We start from the raw sequence: 17,776 nt of genomic DNA, 5'->3' as shown, positions 1-17,776 counted from the left end.
TTTTTTTTTTTTTTTTTTTTTTTCCTTGAATAAAAGAATAGTGAAACACTTGTTATATAAGCACTTTGGAAAACTAGAACCACATGGCTTCAAATAATTTTACAATCGAATGCAACAAATTCGCAGATGCTGTGAATTTCATTACCTTAGCACGTGAAAATGCAGTTCCAAGAGTATGTTGCTTCGTTGCTTCAGATCTCATCCTATCAAATTTCCATAGATAATCAACATCTCCTATGCAAATGAAGTTTTGGAGATTGATAAGAAACTATTTAGTATAGTAAAAATAGTGTCCAAAGTACTTGGAAAAGTTAGTCACAATGATTTATGTATACCAATGCTTAAAAATATGCAAACAACCAAAACATTGAGTAACTAACGTGGCTACCTATTTTGGAAGCAAATCTCATTAACGTCTCAAAAGATGTTCGACGAAACTTTATTCCCGCCTTGGAGAATTTTTTGAAGTATTTGGAAAGCAACTCCCAATCATCAGCATTATAACAAATCCTGCAAAGGATCAATACAACACAGACTTTCAATCCTACATCGAATAATGCAGGACATACATGACACGACTCATAGCTTCAGATTGCAAAGAAGAACAATATGTTATTCCTATTGAAACAGGTGCACAAATCACAAGTCAAGCATATTGATGGTAGATTATTTGTGGAAGACACTTTATAAGATAATTGAGTTCAATCAAACAAACCTGATTGTAAATGTCATGAGAATAATAAAATAAAATTACATACCTGAAAACAATATCTGCAGTACCAGGTTGTAGTGGCAATTTATTCCTTCTTATAAGTGCCACAACTTCAGCCATGAGTTTGAGATCATTGTGTTCTTCGGCATATGCCTGAATGGGAAGACAACAAGTAGATAAACAAATCAAAAACTGAAAGCTCTACAATAAATATGATATTATTAAATATATGATTAAGACCAGTAAATGGTGAGCAGATGCAACACTAGGCGTCAATCCATTCACATTATGAATCCACAGGGTCTTCTTTCCTGCGCACGAAAAAGAATTAGTAAACCAATTGGCGATGCTAAAATATAGATTCACGCAACCATGCTAGAAAGGAATGGATGTTTATGGCATACCAAATTGAAGGGCACCAGCCCGTATGCATGCTTTGGTGATCTCTTGGCAAAGATGAGAATTATAATTATCATGAATACGAAGATTTGATAGCCTCTACAACCAAAACCAAATGGGCAAATTAAAAAAGTGATCTCAGAAGGAAACACAATAATAAGAGTGTGAGAGCTAAGAGAGACTAACAAATATCCGCAGCCTTTTCAAAATGCCAAATAGAAGCTGAATATCCTCGTAGGTTTTACAATTTTCTATCAATGACCACATCCAAGCATTGGGAGGCATGCTTCTTTTAACCTCTACAGATTCAAGCATTTTATCATGTATTTCCTTGGCAGTGGCTACACAAAACAGAATAAAATCCTGTTACATAATTTCCGAAATTATACCAAACAAACCAGAAAAGACCAGCAGAATCAGGGAGAGCAAAAGAACAACCTATAGCGGTGCCCTCAGCAACATATGCCTCTGATGAGAAAGAAGCATTGGGCATCGAGAGGTACATGGGAATGGAACAGTCTTGTGTCATTGATGAACAGCATTGCTGAGCTATGCCTGTTCATTTCATTGTCAAATAATGAACCTCAAATTTTAGTTTCGAGCATTTCAAGCATTAGAAACTCCCCTCCTCCCATTTCCTAACCATACTACTTCAAATAACCAGAAAATCTGACCTAAACAACATAAATCCCGATACGCTTCCAGTAATTTTCAGCTCATAGACTTCCAAATGGACGAAATGAAACAGGAAAGATGACACAAGTAAGACGCAGCATTGAAGATTAGAAAAGGTAAAACAATTACCAGAGATAGTCCGCCATTGATAAAAAGCTCGACGATCCTCGTTTACAGGAAAATTCGAAACAAGAAATCGATCGAACTGGAGAAATATGGAAGAAGATTGGAGAATATTGGAGAGCCTACGAGCGCTCGAGACGACTTGCATTTCAACAGAGATGTGAAGAGCGGGAAGATTGAATCGGGTGTGCACTGGAACTCGGCTAGCGATGAAGGAGAAAGCCAAACCCAGGGAATCGATTTGATGAGGGTTTTGCAGGATTTGCTTGTCTACAAAACACCCCACGCTTCTACCGTGCGGCCTCACCACTAATTTGCATACTAATTATTATTTTAACCACTTGAAAATTTAATTGGCCTAATTTAGCTTTATTTTGGTCCATATAAATATTTTTTATTTTAATTACGAATTTTGACATACTTTTATTTGGTTTAATTTTAACCATTTAGCTCCTATACTCTAAAAACCCTATATATAAATATAAATACATACAAAGGTTTTAAAATTTAAATTGAAATTTAATAGATCTAAAGGTATATTGAATATATTTTAAAATTTGTGATTTAAAATGAATTCAATAATTTATTAGGCCTAAAATTTTAAACATTTTTTAAATTTTAAAAAATTATTAAATAGAATGAACTTAAAAGATTTAAGAAGTAAACTTATGGTATTAAAATGGTTAGAAGTACTTTTATCTTATCCAAAATAACTCTAAATATCATCTTTCAAAATTAATTTTTTTTTTTGCTACAAAAATAATATTTAAAATTATAAAATCAAACATTAAATGTTTAGAAGTAATTTTGATCGTGTCAAAAGTAATTTTAACCATATTTAACATCCTACAGAGTTTTTTTAATACTTAAATGTTGTAGAATCAGATAGATAGTCTCATAAGATGGTCGAGGTACGTGCAAGCTAGAATGTCATAAGATAGTCGAGGTACGTGCAAGCTAGTGCATTATATATATATATATATATAAATCAAAATTACCCCAAACATGCCATACCCATAACATGAACCGAAAGAACCTCTTGCTTATAAACCAGAAGAGCAAAAGAAATGATCAGCAAGAAAGAACAAAAGCAATGGAAGGAGAGAGATGTGTCTGAATGCGGTATATATCATATAATAACAACAAGGAAAAAGTAAGATATTCACTGAAGTTGGTATCTTAGATGGATATAATAATAATAATATGCTTACAAATTCATTTCCCCATGCATTCTTTCTAGCATACCTGGGTTTCTTTAAGACTTCACCAATGGAGGAAGAATCACAAATGCAATCTTTGAAGTTGAATTAAGGAAGACAATACTGATACAGAAGCCACAACCAAACCCCCTTCACATGCTTCTTCTTTTGAAGATATAAGAATCTATCACTGTGGGAGAACCGGAGGAGCAATGGCGCGCGTGTTGTACGATTGGCAGTGGCAGCATTTCTGCCCGATTATGTGAAAGTACACTTCGGTCGTGTCGTTGCAGTCGTTGCACAATATCCAAACCTGCAAATCGTAAACGTAAACATAATTTTCTCCTTCGATCTTCATGAAACTTTCTTGGGATTGAAGAAAAAAGATTCAAGTACAGGAGAAATCATATAAGATAAGCACGAGCCCGCCTGATAGCCGGACAAAAGCGTGTGGTAGCAGAGGAAACCGAAGGGACACTAAAAGTTTTCACAGTGCAGGGTGTTTCTTGCATCATTGGTTCATAATAAAATGTTTATAACAAGCCAACATTGAGTGAATGTAAAAGATAATGTCAAGAAATCATCTAATCAAGTTGGCTGAATTAGTTCACCATTCATGTGAGATTCCACAAGGAAACAAAATATTGCTTATAAAGGTATGAAAAATTCTCCCTAGCAAATTAAAAACCGTGTGACTGATAGCGATACGTCACAGGCCAAAGCAGACAATATCTGCTAGCGGTGGGCTTAGGTTGTTACAAATGGCATCAGACCCAAACACTGGGCAGTGTGCTGGCGAGAACGTTGGGTCCCCAAGGGGGGGTGTGGATTGCACGATACCACATCGATTGGAGAGGGGAACAAAATATTTTTTATAAAGGTGTGGAAACCTCTCCCTAGTAGGCTGCGTTTTAAAACCGTGAGACAACGATACATAACGGGCTAAAGTGAACAATATCGCGTGGGTTTGAGATGTTAAAATTGAGGAATCTAATGCTTTCCCAAAACTATTATAAACTATTATAGTAAATGTAAAGGCATAAGCGGTAACACATATATACTCAATAAAGAAATTAGAGATTCGGGTCTCCCTAATAGAACTCCACGCCACGAAAGAGGACAAATAGCTAAAGATGGTAAAAAAATGGCAAAAACCTTTTTGTGACGATATTCCTCCGGCATGACTGTTGCTTCAATCTAAACAACACACAGCAGAGAAAATATTACAAGTCAAGATCTGTTTAACAAAGGATAGTGCCTATGCATTCCTAGAACTCATATAACATGCATGATTTCTCTTTACTAAATAGACTAATTGTACTTAGTTATAGTTACCTCCTCGTCTAATTGTTTCCATGCTTTGGACATGTCAGTAACTGACTTGGAGCAAATCGGACAACAGTATCTGGGTTATGGCACAAATTATCATTATACATCTATCGTGCAAAGACGTTATGGCTTTGGAACGAATGAAACAAAGACAAGCTTTATGACTTACTTATCACGTTTTATCATCTCGAAGTAACATTCACGATGCATCGTATGGCCACATTTCATAACAGCCACGTCTTTCAGTGTGTCGAAAAGGAACTGTTAAACACCCAGCATGGAGGTGTGAGGATATAAATATGGGAACTCGCTTTTTAAAAAAGAACAGGAAAAGGGTGGGTAAAGACCTCATAACATATTGGACAGTGGTGCTGCATAGAGTTCTCAATACATGAATGATTGTCACGCAAATTAACGGAGTAACATGATCCTTTTAAGAGTATAAGAAAAAAAATTAGCACAAATGACAAGATTCTTTGTACTTGATGACATTTTTACTTGCAGAAAAAGTTAATAGATGGTGTAATGAATCAACAGCAGCAAGAACAGAGAGCTCAATCCAACCCGGAGTGTTAGGAAAATCAAAGAGAGATTGAGGTCAAAGTAGAATGCCTAACCCTATAGGTTTAAAAACAAAAAACAAAAAAAAAAAAAACATTACACTAACAGTCTATACTCTCAGATTGCAATAATATTTGTGTAAATCTAACGAATAAACGGTAACGGCTCAAGCCCACTGCTAGCAAATATTGTCCTTTTTGGGCTTTTCCTTTCGGGGTTTCTCAAAAAGTTTTTAAAACGCATATGCTAGGGAGAGGTTTCCACACCCTTACACAGAATGCTTCGTTTCCTCTCCAACCGATGTAGGGTTTCACAATCCACCCCCCTTCGGAGCCCAACGTTCTCCCTGGCACTCGTTCCCTTCTCCAATCGATATGGGAGCCTCCAATCCACCCCCTTTGGGGCCCAACGTCCTTGCTGGCACACCACCTTGTGTCCACCCCCCTTCAAGGCTCAGCCTCCTCGCTGACACATCGCCTGATGTCTGGCTCTGATACCATTTATAATAGCCCAAGCCCACCGCTAACAAATATTGTCCTCTTTGAGTTTTCCCTTTCGGACTTCCCGTTGAGGTTTTAAAAACACGTCTGCTAGGGAGAGGTTTCCACACCCTTATAAAAAATGTTTCGTTCTCCTCTCCAACCGATGTGGGATTTCACATCAACAAAATGACAATCATCAATAAATGGGAGCAGAGCCTACTATTCATCCCTTACAGAATCACCTATTATATTTTGCAAGGTTAGCTAACACAAGTAGAACAATTTGAAGATCCTATATCAGAGACTCTACAACGTCAACGTAGAAGAAAAATCTGGCAAACATTATGAATACCATCTGTTGCTAAGCTCTAGCATACTTCTCAGAGTACATAGCTTAGGCTTTCTACTCTCATGAATAGAAGTTGACTTGTTATGTGGACAAGATATTAGAATGGTCAGCATAAAATTCAGTCGAACTAACCGATTCACAATATCTGATGAACATAATAGCATTAAAAGTATCAACAAACTGACTCAACTGATACTAACAAAAGCCTTAAAGAGTATCAAGATTTACCACACTTTTTGCAATGAAAATAGTTTTCTCGACCGCCAACCCTGTTTACATGAGATCAGTCAGCTCAAACGACCTGATTCAATAACCCCATTAACAGATTAAAAAGGAAAGATTAGAAAAGTTGACAAAGATTCCACGCTAACCTACAAATCCCACAATCCTCACAGTGGAACTGCCCCTTCTCAATCTGCAGAGAAGCATGGAAACCATGAAGGAAAAGCAGGCTTACAGACGAAGAACAAACATACAACCACCAATTCTTGCTTTGTTAACTCCAAGTATACACATAATGAGCAAAAAAACAAGAAACAAAATCATAATATTTACATCATCATCAAAGAATTTGCATATTTCACAGAAGTACTCTCCCATATTCACACCACAATTCGTACAAACTCGAGCAACCTGCAAAACGGAGAAGTGAATAGTGATCAAGAAAATCACCATAAAGTAAATTAAGGTTTTTACTTAAGTATGGAAATATAAAACTCAAAATGCTATAATATGACAGAAATAACATTGACATACTGGCTGCTCCGTGTCACAAACCGCACAGACGACCTGGTTCAGGTTTGGGAAAAGATATCAATCGACTGCTATTGTACACTTGACACATAAGAGTAAAAATTCAACATAAGGAATGAGATAAAGATCAAAGAAACCCGTACTTGTTTAACGTCAAAACGATTGAGCTCATGACGATCAAAGGGTCTGCTCATCACACTCTAATGCATCAACAACAGAGAATGAAATACATAAGTAAGAGTAAACGAGAAAGTTAAGAACATCAACCAACAGCAAGAACAAACCGTAGCCTCGTTATGACAATGGCGACAGGGGTAGATCTCATTACAGCAAGAGGCTCGAATCCTACATCTCCTACGGTAATGCTGGCATCTATAAACAAGAACCCACAAATTAAAACAGAACACAAATCGAAAACCCCCAGTTCAGCATCTGAATAGAGCATCAAAAGAACGAAAACATGAACAAAAAGAGGCAAATAAAAAAAAGGAATGGAGATTCGGGGTTTTACCCATAACCCATCTTCCCAAAATCAAGACGATCATCAGCTGAGACTTCCATGAAAGCTCAGGCGGATAGGGAAGAGAGGCGACGGAAGAGTTTCTTAAAAGGGAAAGAAGGGCTGGTTGGTTGTCGCTTCAATATCCCCAAAAAGGAAATGCCAAGAATGGTGGCCCCAGATTTATATCCACCTTCTGCATCTCGATCTGGCAAATTTCCTGCATAAAAAATTAGCAAGATAAAGCGATGCAATAAATTATTGTATATCTAAAAGAATGCCCACTTCCACACAGAGTGAGAGAGAGAGAGAGAGAGTGGGAATCCGTAAAGGATAAGGTGGGTCGAAGTCTGACATGGGGAGATGAAAAGAGCAGGCGCCGAAATTATAGCAAATGGGGAATTCAATGAAGGAAAAGAAGAAGTGTGAAGCCAAGAATCTGATTGGAGCATTTTATCAAACACTTCGAAGGCAATGAGTATTCCATTGTTTCATCACTTTTTCTTTCTTGGAGGAAGAAACTTCTTCTCTTCCCTCACTTGATGGCGAAGGTGGAAGAGACTGAATCCCAATGAAATTCAGCTCTGCAAATTTTGGAAGCCATTTCCGTACTAAAATAACCTTTCAACTTACAGTTCCATTTTTCGTCTCAACCTCTGGATTCTTGCTCTCTTGCTCCTCATTTCTCAATTCTAAGCTATTATTCTTTTAAGTTAGCTCAAACTAACTTATTAATTATTTAAATAATAATTAATAATGAAAATCTCATAAAATTTAAATATTAAATATTTATCCGATATAATATATCATTAAAAATTAAAAATTATTAATGTTAAATATTTTATTTTTATTTTTAAAAAAAAAAAGTAAAATTGGCTTGTAACCCTATTTTAAAATTGATCTGGTTGACCCAACAAAGAAAATATTGACTCACAGACTAACCAAATTTTAAATTTTTAAGAAAGTCAGCTGAAAGCAATCCGAAAAAAATATAAGTTAATTCAAACACAAATTAATTTGGATAGTCTAAATTTATCGAGCCATATGAATAACTTTATATTAACTTAATAAAAAAATATTTTAAAAATAAAAATTTAGTCGGAAAATTGTGTCTTGATTTTAAACTTTAAAAAATGCCTACCCTTCAAAATTTTAAGAATTAATTGAATTGTTATATATAAATTAAAATTTAATAACTCTCAATTTTGTATTTATTAAATCATGTTTTAAATATATATATATATATATATATATATATATATATATATTTATTTATTTATTTATTTATTAGGGGTAAATTTATTGATTGTATTCTTCCAAATATTCCACGTGTCTTAAAATAAAAAATTAACTAATATCAATTAAATATAATATACAAATAAAAATGACCCATACAAATATTTGAAAACACGACAAAATCAAAACTAAATAATTATAAAATATATATTCTAACACAAATAGGAGAAAAAAATTGAATCTTACAACTCAAAAATTAAAAAATAAAAAATAAAAATATAGAATCAAAATAATGTTTAAATATTGTTGTTTCTAATTTTTAAGGTTATAAACGTAATTTTATATTAAAATATGTTTTAAATCGTCTCAATATATATCATACAAATTTGTATTTTCAATTTTATTTATATTTTGTCAATTAATTTAAATAAAATTAGATATCATTTTCCTTTCCCAATACACGATAGGAAAATAAGAAATGGGTTGAGATATGGAAGGCCCCACGTGGATAATTATTGCCTTAGACAAAATCATAATATTCTATTATTTTTTTCTCCATTTTTTTTATTTATTTTTATAAATTTAATAATATTCGCTCCATTTTCCATACACTCTAAAATGAAGATGACGAGCTCATGAAAGAAATCGAGATGAACGGGCATTTGGGGACAAAATGGTCTTTGTGCTTGTAGGTCGGGTTCTTGAGAAAGCATATATATTATTAACGGGTTTTGTTGAACAACAAAGAACCCGAGATAGGTAGAAATTAATGAACTTATAAGGTCAAGTATTGCCAAATAAGTAAAGTGCGTGACACGTGGCACACACCCAATTAAAAAGTGACATGCAGCATATCAGCTGACGTGTGGAACTTCAATGGTCATATTTGTTGATTATGGCTGCTTATGTGGATAGCGACATGGCTCAAGTCGACAAATTAAAACTCGACACGTGGCAACGTTGTTTCAATCTGACGGCTGGAATTCCAACACGTAGTGTCTACTTGTTTTCTCTACAAATCTTTTTAATGAATTAATTTAATTAACAATGTTACCATTGCAAACTTTTATAATATAATTGTTTTATTAAGCCTATAAAATCAGCACACGTTGCAATAAAAAAATGATTCCAAGAGAATAAATCAATAAAAATATAAAATTTAATATTATATTTAACGCAACACAATCGACTTGTCTCAACACTAGGTCAACTCATTCGGCTCAACCTCCTCTCTGTTCAGGGCCAAGGTCTCTCAATGTAACGTCGCATCTCATATTGTCATCTCGATCCTCATAGATATGGTCTATATGTCTTGATGCTATCCCGAGTCTCAGGATGTCATCGACCAACACAACTTGCTCGGTCATGCTATCGAGAATGGGCCCGTATGTAAAATATCACATATACCATTATTCATTCAACATATAACGAGCACATTGAACAAAAATTTTAAAGTCGAGTAACCGAATATATAATTTAACAAATAATATATATATTTTTGGTGTCTAAATTTTTATTGAGAAATAATGATATATAATAAAAAAAAATAGTTTATGCAATTTATATATTTTAACCTAAATTTGAATATTGATATTTATTATTTGATGACTTTAAACTATAAATCCGTAATTAATTTATTAATCTAGTTAGTTAAAATAAATTTATAAATTTTAAGAACAATTTTTATAATAATAAGGACTAAATGGTCATAAATAAAAGTTTATAACTAAGTTAGGGACTAAAAAGTAATTTTAAACCGAAATAGAAGGGAAGGGTAATTTCGGGTATTGAAAAGTTTCGAAATGGAAGGCTTTCGGAAGAGTTCGAAAGGAATCCGGAAAATCCTCCATGTTCAACGTTTGAAGCAGAGAGAAAAACGGGACGCCAATGGCTATGGAGAAAAAAGCCCTAACAAACCAAATGCCGCTCATGGAATTTCATCTTTCCAACGCGATTATAATTACGAACAAGTACGAACAATCCAACCAACGAATTAACCTCTCGGCTTTGATTTGCTTCCTTCTTTGCTATCGCTGCTCAATCGATCTCTCCCTGGGCGTTTTTAAGGCGGGAGAGATCTAATTCTATTTTCTTCGAATTTCTCCTTCCTCCGCCACTTCATCCATCAATTTTGCCTCAACAATGGGCTGTGGAGAGTCGAAGCTTGCTGTCTCCACCACCGATGGCGTCCTCCTCCGCAAGAAATCCAGCGCACGGTCCAAGAACGGATCCAAAGCTGCTGTTGCGGTTGTGGATGATGTGAAGGTTGCGTCTGTGAAAAAAACAGAGAAGATGATCAATGAGGAGAAAATCGATGGCTCTGTAAAGATTGAATCGGAGAAAAATACAGAGAAGCGAGAAGAGAAGAAGAGCGATGCTGAGAAAATCGTTGGCACTGTGAAGTTTGAATCCGAGGAGAAGAGCGATGGTGTTGTGGCGGAGGTCCAGAATCCGGCAACAGAGGTAGCAAAAACAGAGGAGATAAAAGAAAAGGAGGTCACCTGTGACGGCGAGAAAAAGGAGAAGGAGGACGGAAACAATGGCGGTGCTATTGAAAAACAGGTCGCTGGAGAAACAAAAGCAGAGAAGGAGAAGGAGAAGGAGGCCATTGTTTCCGGCAGTCCAATTGAAGTAGCACAGGGAACTAAACCTGTTGAGGAACAGCAGTTGGCCGGAGAAGTAGAACAGGGAAATAAACCTGTTGAGAAAAAGCAGGTGGTAGGAGAGGTAGAACAGGTAATTAAACCTGTTGAGGAAAAACCGTTGATCGGACAAGTAGAACAGATAATTAAAACTGTCGATGAAAAGCAGTTGCCCATTGAAACGAAGACAGAGAAGAATGAAAGCGGCGATAATGGCGGCAGCGCCATCATTGAACAAGTTATCAAACCGGTGGAGGAAAAGCAATTGGCCGAAGAACCCAAAGTAGAGAAGCAAACTGGTCAGTAAAATTTCTACACAATGCAAGAAAATTATTTCAAACTTCTTTACTAAATTTTGCTTTAACAAATTTCTATCAACAATTTTATAGCTATCCTGTATATCTAAATTCTTAAACATTAACGGATCTGCATGGGATAACAATCTAATTTTTTATCTGGGTTCCAACCTTTCAATTATATCAGTCAAGAACTTTAGGTAGCAATTTAAGCAATAGCAAGTATCTTTTTCAAAGGTTGAATATTCAATCTTTCCTTCCCAATTTTAGGTAATTGGGAGCAGAGTTCTATGGTTTATAATTATAACCAAATCGATAACAATAGCAATAACAAATTATTTGATGTCAACCCCACCCCACCACAAAGATGTAAAGATTTGCCTGATTTATGTGGACAGGAGAGGCAGTGAAATTGAAAGAAGAAACTCAAGCTAAGAAGGAAGAACCAGCTCCAAAAGTTGAACAAACCCAAATCTCAGCCACTCCAGATGCCAAGGTAAGCTTGCTAATGATTCAGGAACTTGTAAATCTTCTTATTATCGTTCATATTAATACTTAAAAACGAGATTAAATAAGTTAGTATATGAAATTTGACATTTTTAGTATATTTAGACACAAATCTCAAGCTTCCGAATGAGAGAGTTATTGATATCATGATCTAGTTTGACAAAACATTCATATTTAGACACAAATCTCAAGCTTCGGAATGAGAGAGTTATTGATATCATGATCTAGTTTGACAAAACATTCAATTGAGAAAGTTATTGATATTATGATCTAGTTAGAATGTTCTGAAAAATAAGCTCTATAGATTGTCTACAAGTTTATACTTCTGATTTAGAAAGTTATTGATATGATGATGAGTTAGAACGATCTGAAAAATAAGGTCCATAGATTGTCTATAAGTTTATGGAACGAGGGCTTGTTAATGCAGGGAAATGCAAGTGAATTGGCAGTGAAGGACTCGAAATAGCACAAAAAAGTGCATTAGAAGGGGCATATGGTGGCAGCTACTGGTAAATGATTTTCAGGCCAAATTGAAAGATGATTGGAGAAATAGTTATATCTTTACACAGAAACACACACATATATATAAACCGATTTTTAATGATGTTGTAAAGATTATAGAATGTTTGATGATGACTTTAATTGTCTAAATAAGAACTCCGGTGGTTCATTAATAACTTTATTAAATTTAACTGTTCGAATTTAAACCCGATAAAGTACTAGCTATTTTTTAAAATAATATGGGCTAAATCAAATAAATATTAGAATATTAGGAATTAAAATATATATTTATTGTCTAATATGGACATGGGCTCAACGGTAACTTTTAACCTTTTGATTGATATATAGCTATTGAGCTATACTCAAATTTCGACCACCCAACAAAATTACTCAATGGACATTTTTTAAATTAAATCAGTTCCTATTCAATATGGTTGTTCCAAATAACCGTTGGAGGTAGGTTTGAATCAATATTTTTCACAAAGCGTAGAAATATGAACCGCATTCTTCCGACTTGATCATGAGTTTTTACCTTATTTGCATTGTAAACTCCTGTATTTCTATGGATATCATTTCTATTCCCAGAATTGAAACAAATTAGAATTCTAATGATTGTTGGTTCTATTTTTATTGTTTTTTTTTTTTATGTATTGCAATGGATTCAGCAAAACTCTAATGAGCCACATTGTTTCATCTTCATCCAATAATTTTTCGAGACGGGGCAAAAAATTATTTCAAACACTCGAACGAGCCACGAGCCACATTGTTTCCCTAATGACCGTACCGGTCACATTGTTGAACAACAAAACAAAACACACAAACAAAGAGAGGGAGAGAATGAACAACAAAGCTTTGTGTATAAGCCGAAAGCATAACCAATTGATACTCAGAGAGAATCCACATATGAAAGGGATTTGTAAGACTAAGAACAAAGAACTGAACTAATAGCAGCAGCCATAAGTAACAATGGAAAAACCCCACACCAAACTCACTACTTTTTTTCACCATGAATTTTAGACACCTCCAAAATTACACGGTTCGACCACGAACCAACCAACCGACCGACCGACCATGAACCAACCAACCGACCGACCATGAACCAACCAACCGACCAACCAACCGACCTATGCTCGACACCTCGTCTCGATTACATTGTCCCTCTTTCAACCTCACCATAGAAGGAAGAACCAGCAGCAGCAGCAACAATACTAAAACTTGGATGCAATTGATACTATAAAAAGAAAATACTTTGTGGGATGGGCTTTGCAAATGGAACATAGATGATGATACCTCTAGTTTTGTAATCTCAGTCTTTTCCTTTCCTTCCTCTACTCCTCAAAAGATCAACCAAAATGTGACCAACAAACTTGGAGCTTCTTCTCTTTCATTCCTGTGAACCATCAAAGCTCCCTTGAGCGTTTGCCCGCTTCCGCTCTCTCCAGTTTTCGCCCCACACTTTTGCTTCAGCGACTGCACGTTCTCTGTTCAGGTCACGGTTCCTCGGCGTTTCCCTACCTCTCCCCGTATATACAGGACTGTCTCGAAGAGATTCTTGTCGTTCTAGCTCATCCAATCCCCATTTTCGACCGGATCCGCCTCCCGTGTCGATTTTGTTCAGCTCTGTACCTCCACAACTCAATTCCCTATGGAGGTCTTTCCTTCGGTAGTCCGGTGAGTTTCTGTAGTTCGATGGGGAACCACGTCCTCGTCCACGCTCATCCGGACTATCCAGTCCATCAGATAAACCTCGTCGATCATCTCGAGCTCGTGGAGTCGATCCACCCATTCGATTGCTTTGAGAAGCAGCTGCATTTGGATCATAAGCTTGGGAAGCTAAATATGTCAATGCAGTAACAACATCCCCAATTAGAGGTCTTGTTGCAGCCTGTTCCTGCAAGCACATTGCTGCAACGGCCAATGCCTGATAAAGTCCCCGCATGGGATAACGACCTTGCAGCAGTGGATCGGCCATCTTCGGGAACTTCCGACGATCTTTAAAAAGTGGTCGAGCCTGTATACCATTTGAAAGACGAAGCTCGAGTGATTAATATAAATCAAAATGCACAAAGAACAAAAGTCAAGCATACTCACCCATGCCACGAGATTATGCTCCCCGGGACCTCTAGTATTATCGATCGCCTTACGCCCTGTGATGAGTTCTAGAAAGACGACTCCAAAACTATATACATCTGATTTGAGAGTGAGCTGACCAGTCATAGCATACTCTGGAGCACAATAACCATATGTTCCCATCACTCTCGTCGAGACGTGAGTCTTATCACCAACTGGACCGAGTTTTGCTAGACCGAAATCTGACAGCTTCGGGTGGTAGCCCTCATCGAGAAGAATATTAGACGACTTCAAGTCTCGATATATAACAGGCGGGTTTGCTTTGTCGTGCAAATACTCCAATCCTTTTGCAGCACCAGCTGCAATCTTCATTCTAATATTCCAATCCAAGGGCTCCTTATCAGGTGGAAGATCTGACAAACAAGTAAAAAAGTAATCAGAAACGAATACCAAAGCTTCACGAGAACACAAGACTCGTAAAGATTTAGTAGAGATTAAGACATACGAGACAACCCCGAGATTACAGAAACCAAGAAAGGGTAACAGTCGAGTCCGTGCGATAATACACCGAGTTTCTACGTGTTAGGTTGGTTTAGTTATACCCTATCCCCCACTCTCACTCTGTTTATATAACAGCCCAAGCCCACCGTTAGCAGATATTGTCCTCTTTGGGTTTTCCCTTCCAGGCTTCCCCTCAAGGATATAAAACGCGTTACTAGATAGAGGTTTCCACACCTTTATAAAGAATGTTTCGTTCCCCTCTCCAACCGATGTGGGTCATATGCTGCTTTTAGATTTGAAACTTTAAGATTTGTTCCTTCCACAAGACGAAAAGAAAAAGGTAGTAGATATCGAACCGTGCAAATGATCTTCCAACGAACCCAATGGCATAAACTCGTAAACAAGAAGACGTTGATCCCCATCAGCACAATAACCTATCAAGTTAACAAGATTCGGGTGATGTAACAGGCTAAGCATGAGAACCTCCACCAAAAACTCCCGATTTCCTTGAAGACCGTTACGGTCGAGCTGCTTCACAGCCACTACCTTCATATTACAAGGGGAAGTCATTCAGAACTTAACATATTCGTGTCATAAATTTGCTAAAAATATGATCTAACCTGTCCTGTGCTCTCCAAGCGACCCTTGTAAACCCTTCCGAACCCCCCTTCTCCCAGCAAGCATTCGGATCTGAAGTTCTTCGTGGCTGTAGCGAGCTCCCGAAATGTAAACGTTTGGGCTGCAATATGTGCCGTTGTTCCATCCTTTTGAACCGTTGGCTCCTTCTTAGCATCGGATACACTCTTCGACTTCGATTTATCTGTAAGAACTAGCAACTAATGAAACAAAACAACCAGATGCAAACTACAACATGGTTCACATAAGTCTACTGAGCTTGATACTTCCATTTCTTGAAATAAAAACAACTCGTAGCATAACAACCCAAGCCCATCGCTATATTGTCCGCTTTGGCCCGTTACGTATCGCCGCCAGCCTCACGATTTTAAAACGCGTCTACTAGGGAGAGGATTCCACACACTTATAACGAATGTTTCGTTCCTCTCTCCAACCGATCCTTACGTTCGCCATCAGCCTCACGGTTTTAAAACGCATCTACTAGGGAGAGGTTTCCACACTCTTGTAAAGAATGTTTCGTTCCCCTCTCCAACTGATCCTTACGTACGCCTTCAGCCTCACGGCTTTAAAACGCGTCTACTAGGGAGAGGTTTCCACACCCTTATAAAGAATGTTTCGTTCCCCTCTCCGATCTTTACGTCTTGCCATCAGCCTCACGGCTTTAAAACGCATCTACTAGGGAGAGGTTTCTATACCCTTATAAACAATGTTTCATTCCCCTCTCGAACCGATCCTTACTTATCACCTTCAACCTCACGGTTTTAAAACGCATTTACTAGGGAGAGGTTTCCACACCCTTATAAAGAATGTTTTGTTTCCCTCTCTAACCGATTCTTGCGTATCACCTTCAGTCTCACGGTTTTAAAACACATCTACTAGGGAGAGGTTTCCACACCCTTATAAGGAATGCTTCGTTCCCCTCTCCAACCGACACGGGATCTCACAAAATCACAAGAAATTGTGAACCGTTAACGAGTTAACTAAGCTTATCCAACTCACAAATGAACACACATTTTGACCCTTTATAGTTCTTCAAGCATTTCCATGAAAAACACTTCCTAATCCTCACAATTCCTTCCAACATAGTCAAAAGCTTCACAAAACATCACAAATCCAAACCCATTGAGTTGTGCACACATTTCCCAAAACAATCCTCACGGTTTTAAAACGCGTCTGCTAGAGAGAGGTTTCCACACTCTTATAAACAATGTTTCGCTCCCCTCTCCAACCAATCCTTACATATCGCCTTCAGCCTCGCAGTTTTAAAACGCGTCTACTAGGAAGAGGTTTCCACACCCTTATAAGATACATTTCCTTCCCCCTCCAACCGACGCGGGATCTCACAAAAATCACAAGAAATTGTGAACCGTTAACAAGTTACTTAAGCTTATCCAACTCACAAATGAACACACATTTTGACCCATCATAGTTCTTCAACCATTTCCATGAAAAACACTCCCTAATCCACACAATTCCTTCCAACAGAGTCAAAAACATTACAAAACACATCACAAAACCATCCTCAGACATGAAAAAAACACAGAAATTACCACATAAAACACAATGAGGAAGCTAACAAAACAGCACAAAGATACCTAAGGCCCCAAGAACACAAACCCAATTCAAAAAGAAACCCATCCAATTCTTCAGATCAAAACAACACAAAACTCCCCCAAAAAACCTATCAACAACGAAAACTCAATGAACTAGCTCTACCAACAAGGAAAAGAAACAAAACCCTACAGAATTAACCACAGAAAATGAAAAAATCGGCCATTGATTTAATCACCTGAGCTCACTCTGGTAACATGGTGAGACTGAGCAGCAGAGCCATCCTTAGCTGAATCCTTCTTAGTAGCATCCTTCACACCATTACCGTCTTCATCGGAGGATCCAAAACAAGGAAAACACCCACCCATAATCAAATGAAAACAACCAAAAACAACAACAAAGAAAGAAACCCCACTAGAACAAACCCAATTACAGAGCCAAACTAACATAAACACAAACAATTCATAATCATCCAACCCCTAAAACCGCGCCTCTTCCTCAACTTCTGAGACAAACCCATCTCCAAATTGCCATGAAAACCCCTTTTCTTGGTCTTAATCGCTATCAAACTCAAGAATTCGGAGTACCCATTACAGGGAAAGATCGCAACCAACACGGCCGAGGAGCAGATCACCAAATCGAAGAAGAAACTGACATCCTGCAAGAGTGGGAAGGTAAAGAAAAAGGAATGTGAATGTGAAAACTTTTTTTTTTTAATTTTTAATTTTAAAAAAACGACAGTCGATTAAGTAGAG

At 37.0% G+C, this 17,776-nt stretch overlaps 4 protein-coding genes across 7 annotated transcripts in view; 1 reads left to right on the top strand and 3 right to left on the bottom strand.

The window, feature by feature from the left end:
- The window catches only part of LOC111479402, a 3,592-nt gene extending 1,439 nt beyond the window's left edge, over window positions 1–2,153 (bottom strand). For both annotated transcript variants that reach the window (XM_023124045.1, XM_023124046.1), the window contains exons 1-8: window positions 1,916–2,153; window positions 1,550–1,666; window positions 1,298–1,452; window positions 1,117–1,210; window positions 953–1,023; window positions 759–865; window positions 389–510; window positions 146–234 (exon numbers count right to left, since the gene is read on the bottom strand). In XM_023124045.1, coding sequence (XP_022979813.1) covers window positions 146–234; window positions 389–510; window positions 759–865; window positions 953–1,023; window positions 1,117–1,210; window positions 1,298–1,452; window positions 1,550–1,666; window positions 1,916–2,057 — 897 coding nt within the window. In that variant the 5' untranslated portion in view covers window positions 2,058–2,153. The remainder of the gene's footprint in view (window positions 1–145; window positions 235–388; window positions 511–758; window positions 866–952; window positions 1,024–1,116; window positions 1,211–1,297; window positions 1,453–1,549; window positions 1,667–1,915) is intronic.
- A 1,049-nt stretch (window positions 2,154–3,202) lies between these two features.
- LOC111479459 (E3 ubiquitin-protein ligase MIEL1-like) lies at window positions 3,203–7,585 on the bottom strand. The gene is made up of 13 exons (XM_023124138.1): window positions 7,437–7,585; window positions 7,094–7,301; window positions 6,867–6,954; window positions 6,726–6,782; window positions 6,586–6,618; window positions 6,385–6,462; window positions 6,201–6,244; window positions 6,058–6,098; window positions 4,785–4,867; window positions 4,607–4,698; window positions 4,444–4,513; window positions 4,264–4,305; window positions 3,203–3,421 (listed from the first exon to the last, which is right to left on the bottom strand). The coding sequence occupies exons 2-13, from the start codon at window positions 7,141–7,143 to the stop codon at window positions 3,296–3,298; spliced, it is 804 nt and encodes a 267-aa protein (XP_022979906.1). The 5' UTR covers window positions 7,144–7,301; window positions 7,437–7,585; the 3' UTR covers window positions 3,203–3,295.
- A 2,551-nt stretch (window positions 7,586–10,136) lies between these two features.
- Window positions 10,137–13,492, top strand: LOC111479436 (enolase-phosphatase E1-like). Of its 2 annotated transcripts, none has more exons than XM_023124112.1 (3): window positions 10,137–11,258; window positions 11,654–11,751; window positions 13,442–13,492. In XM_023124112.1, the coding sequence occupies exons 1-3, from the start codon at window positions 10,460–10,462 to the stop codon at window positions 13,490–13,492; spliced, it is 948 nt and encodes a 315-aa protein (XP_022979880.1). In that variant the 5' UTR covers window positions 10,137–10,459. The 2 variants fall into 2 exon arrangements, with proteins under 2 accessions (XP_022979880.1, XP_022979881.1); XM_023124113.1 differs by lacking the exon at window positions 13,442–13,492 and adding an exon at window positions 12,190–12,436.
- Window positions 13,104–17,776, bottom strand: LOC111479363 (serine/threonine-protein kinase PBL27-like). Of its 2 annotated transcripts, XR_002717630.1 has the most exons (6): window positions 17,260–17,776; window positions 15,455–15,654; window positions 15,191–15,380; window positions 14,355–14,746; window positions 13,389–14,274; window positions 13,104–13,326 (listed from the first exon to the last, which is right to left on the bottom strand). XR_002717630.1 is itself a non-coding variant. In XM_023123975.1 (5 exons), exons 1-5 carry the CDS (start codon window positions 17,468–17,470, stop codon window positions 13,648–13,650), a joined length of 1,620 nt encoding a protein of 539 aa, XP_022979743.1. In that variant the 5' UTR covers window positions 17,471–17,776; the 3' UTR covers window positions 13,104–13,647. The 2 variants fall into 2 exon arrangements, 1 of the variants encoding a protein (XP_022979743.1); XM_023123975.1 differs by having other exon boundaries at window positions 13,104–14,274.

The sequence above is a fragment of the Cucurbita maxima genome, unplaced genomic scaffold (genome assembly GCF_002738345.1).
Source record: "Cucurbita maxima cultivar Rimu unplaced genomic scaffold, Cmax_1.0 Cma_Scf00005, whole genome shotgun sequence".
NCBI classification, from domain to species: domain Eukaryota; kingdom Viridiplantae; phylum Streptophyta; class Magnoliopsida; order Cucurbitales; family Cucurbitaceae; genus Cucurbita; species Cucurbita maxima.
This window is presented reverse-complemented; position numbering and strand designations above follow the sequence as displayed.

Bases quoted from the DNA above. Each gene is read 5' to 3' on its own strand.
- LOC111479459 (XM_023124138.1), bottom strand. From the start codon at position 7,143: ATGGAAGTCTCAGCTGATGATCGTCTTGATTTTGGGAAGATGGGTTAT. The intron at 4,306-4,443 runs GTAACTATAACT...TGTGTTGTTTAG, and splicing joins GGAAACAATTAGACGAGGAG to ATTGAAGCAACAGTCATGCC. The intron at 3,422-4,263 runs GTTTTTGCCATT...TACGATTTGCAG, and splicing joins AGGAATATCGTCACAAAAAG to GTTTGGATATTGTGCAACGA.
- LOC111479436 (XM_023124112.1), top strand. From the start codon at position 10,460: ATGGGCTGTGGAGAGTCGAAGCTTGCTGTCTCCACCACCGATGGCGTC. The intron at 11,259-11,653 runs GTCAGTAAAATT...TTATGTGGACAG, and splicing joins CAAAGTAGAGAAGCAAACTG to GAGAGGCAGTGAAATTGAAA. The intron at 11,752-13,441 runs GTAAGCTTGCTA...ACCTCACCATAG, and splicing joins CAGCCACTCCAGATGCCAAG to AAGGAAGAACCAGCAGCAGC.
- LOC111479363 (XM_023123975.1), bottom strand. From the start codon at position 17,470: ATGTTAGTTTGGCTCTGTAATTGGGTTTGTTCTAGTGGGGTTTCTTTC. The intron at 15,655-17,259 runs GTGATTAAATCA...TAGTTCTTACAG, and splicing joins TGTTACCAGAGTGAGCTCAG to ATAAATCGAAGTCGAAGAGT. The intron at 14,275-14,354 runs GTGAGTATGCTT...AATGGTATACAG, and splicing joins AGCATAATCTCGTGGCATGG to GCTCGACCACTTTTTAAAGA.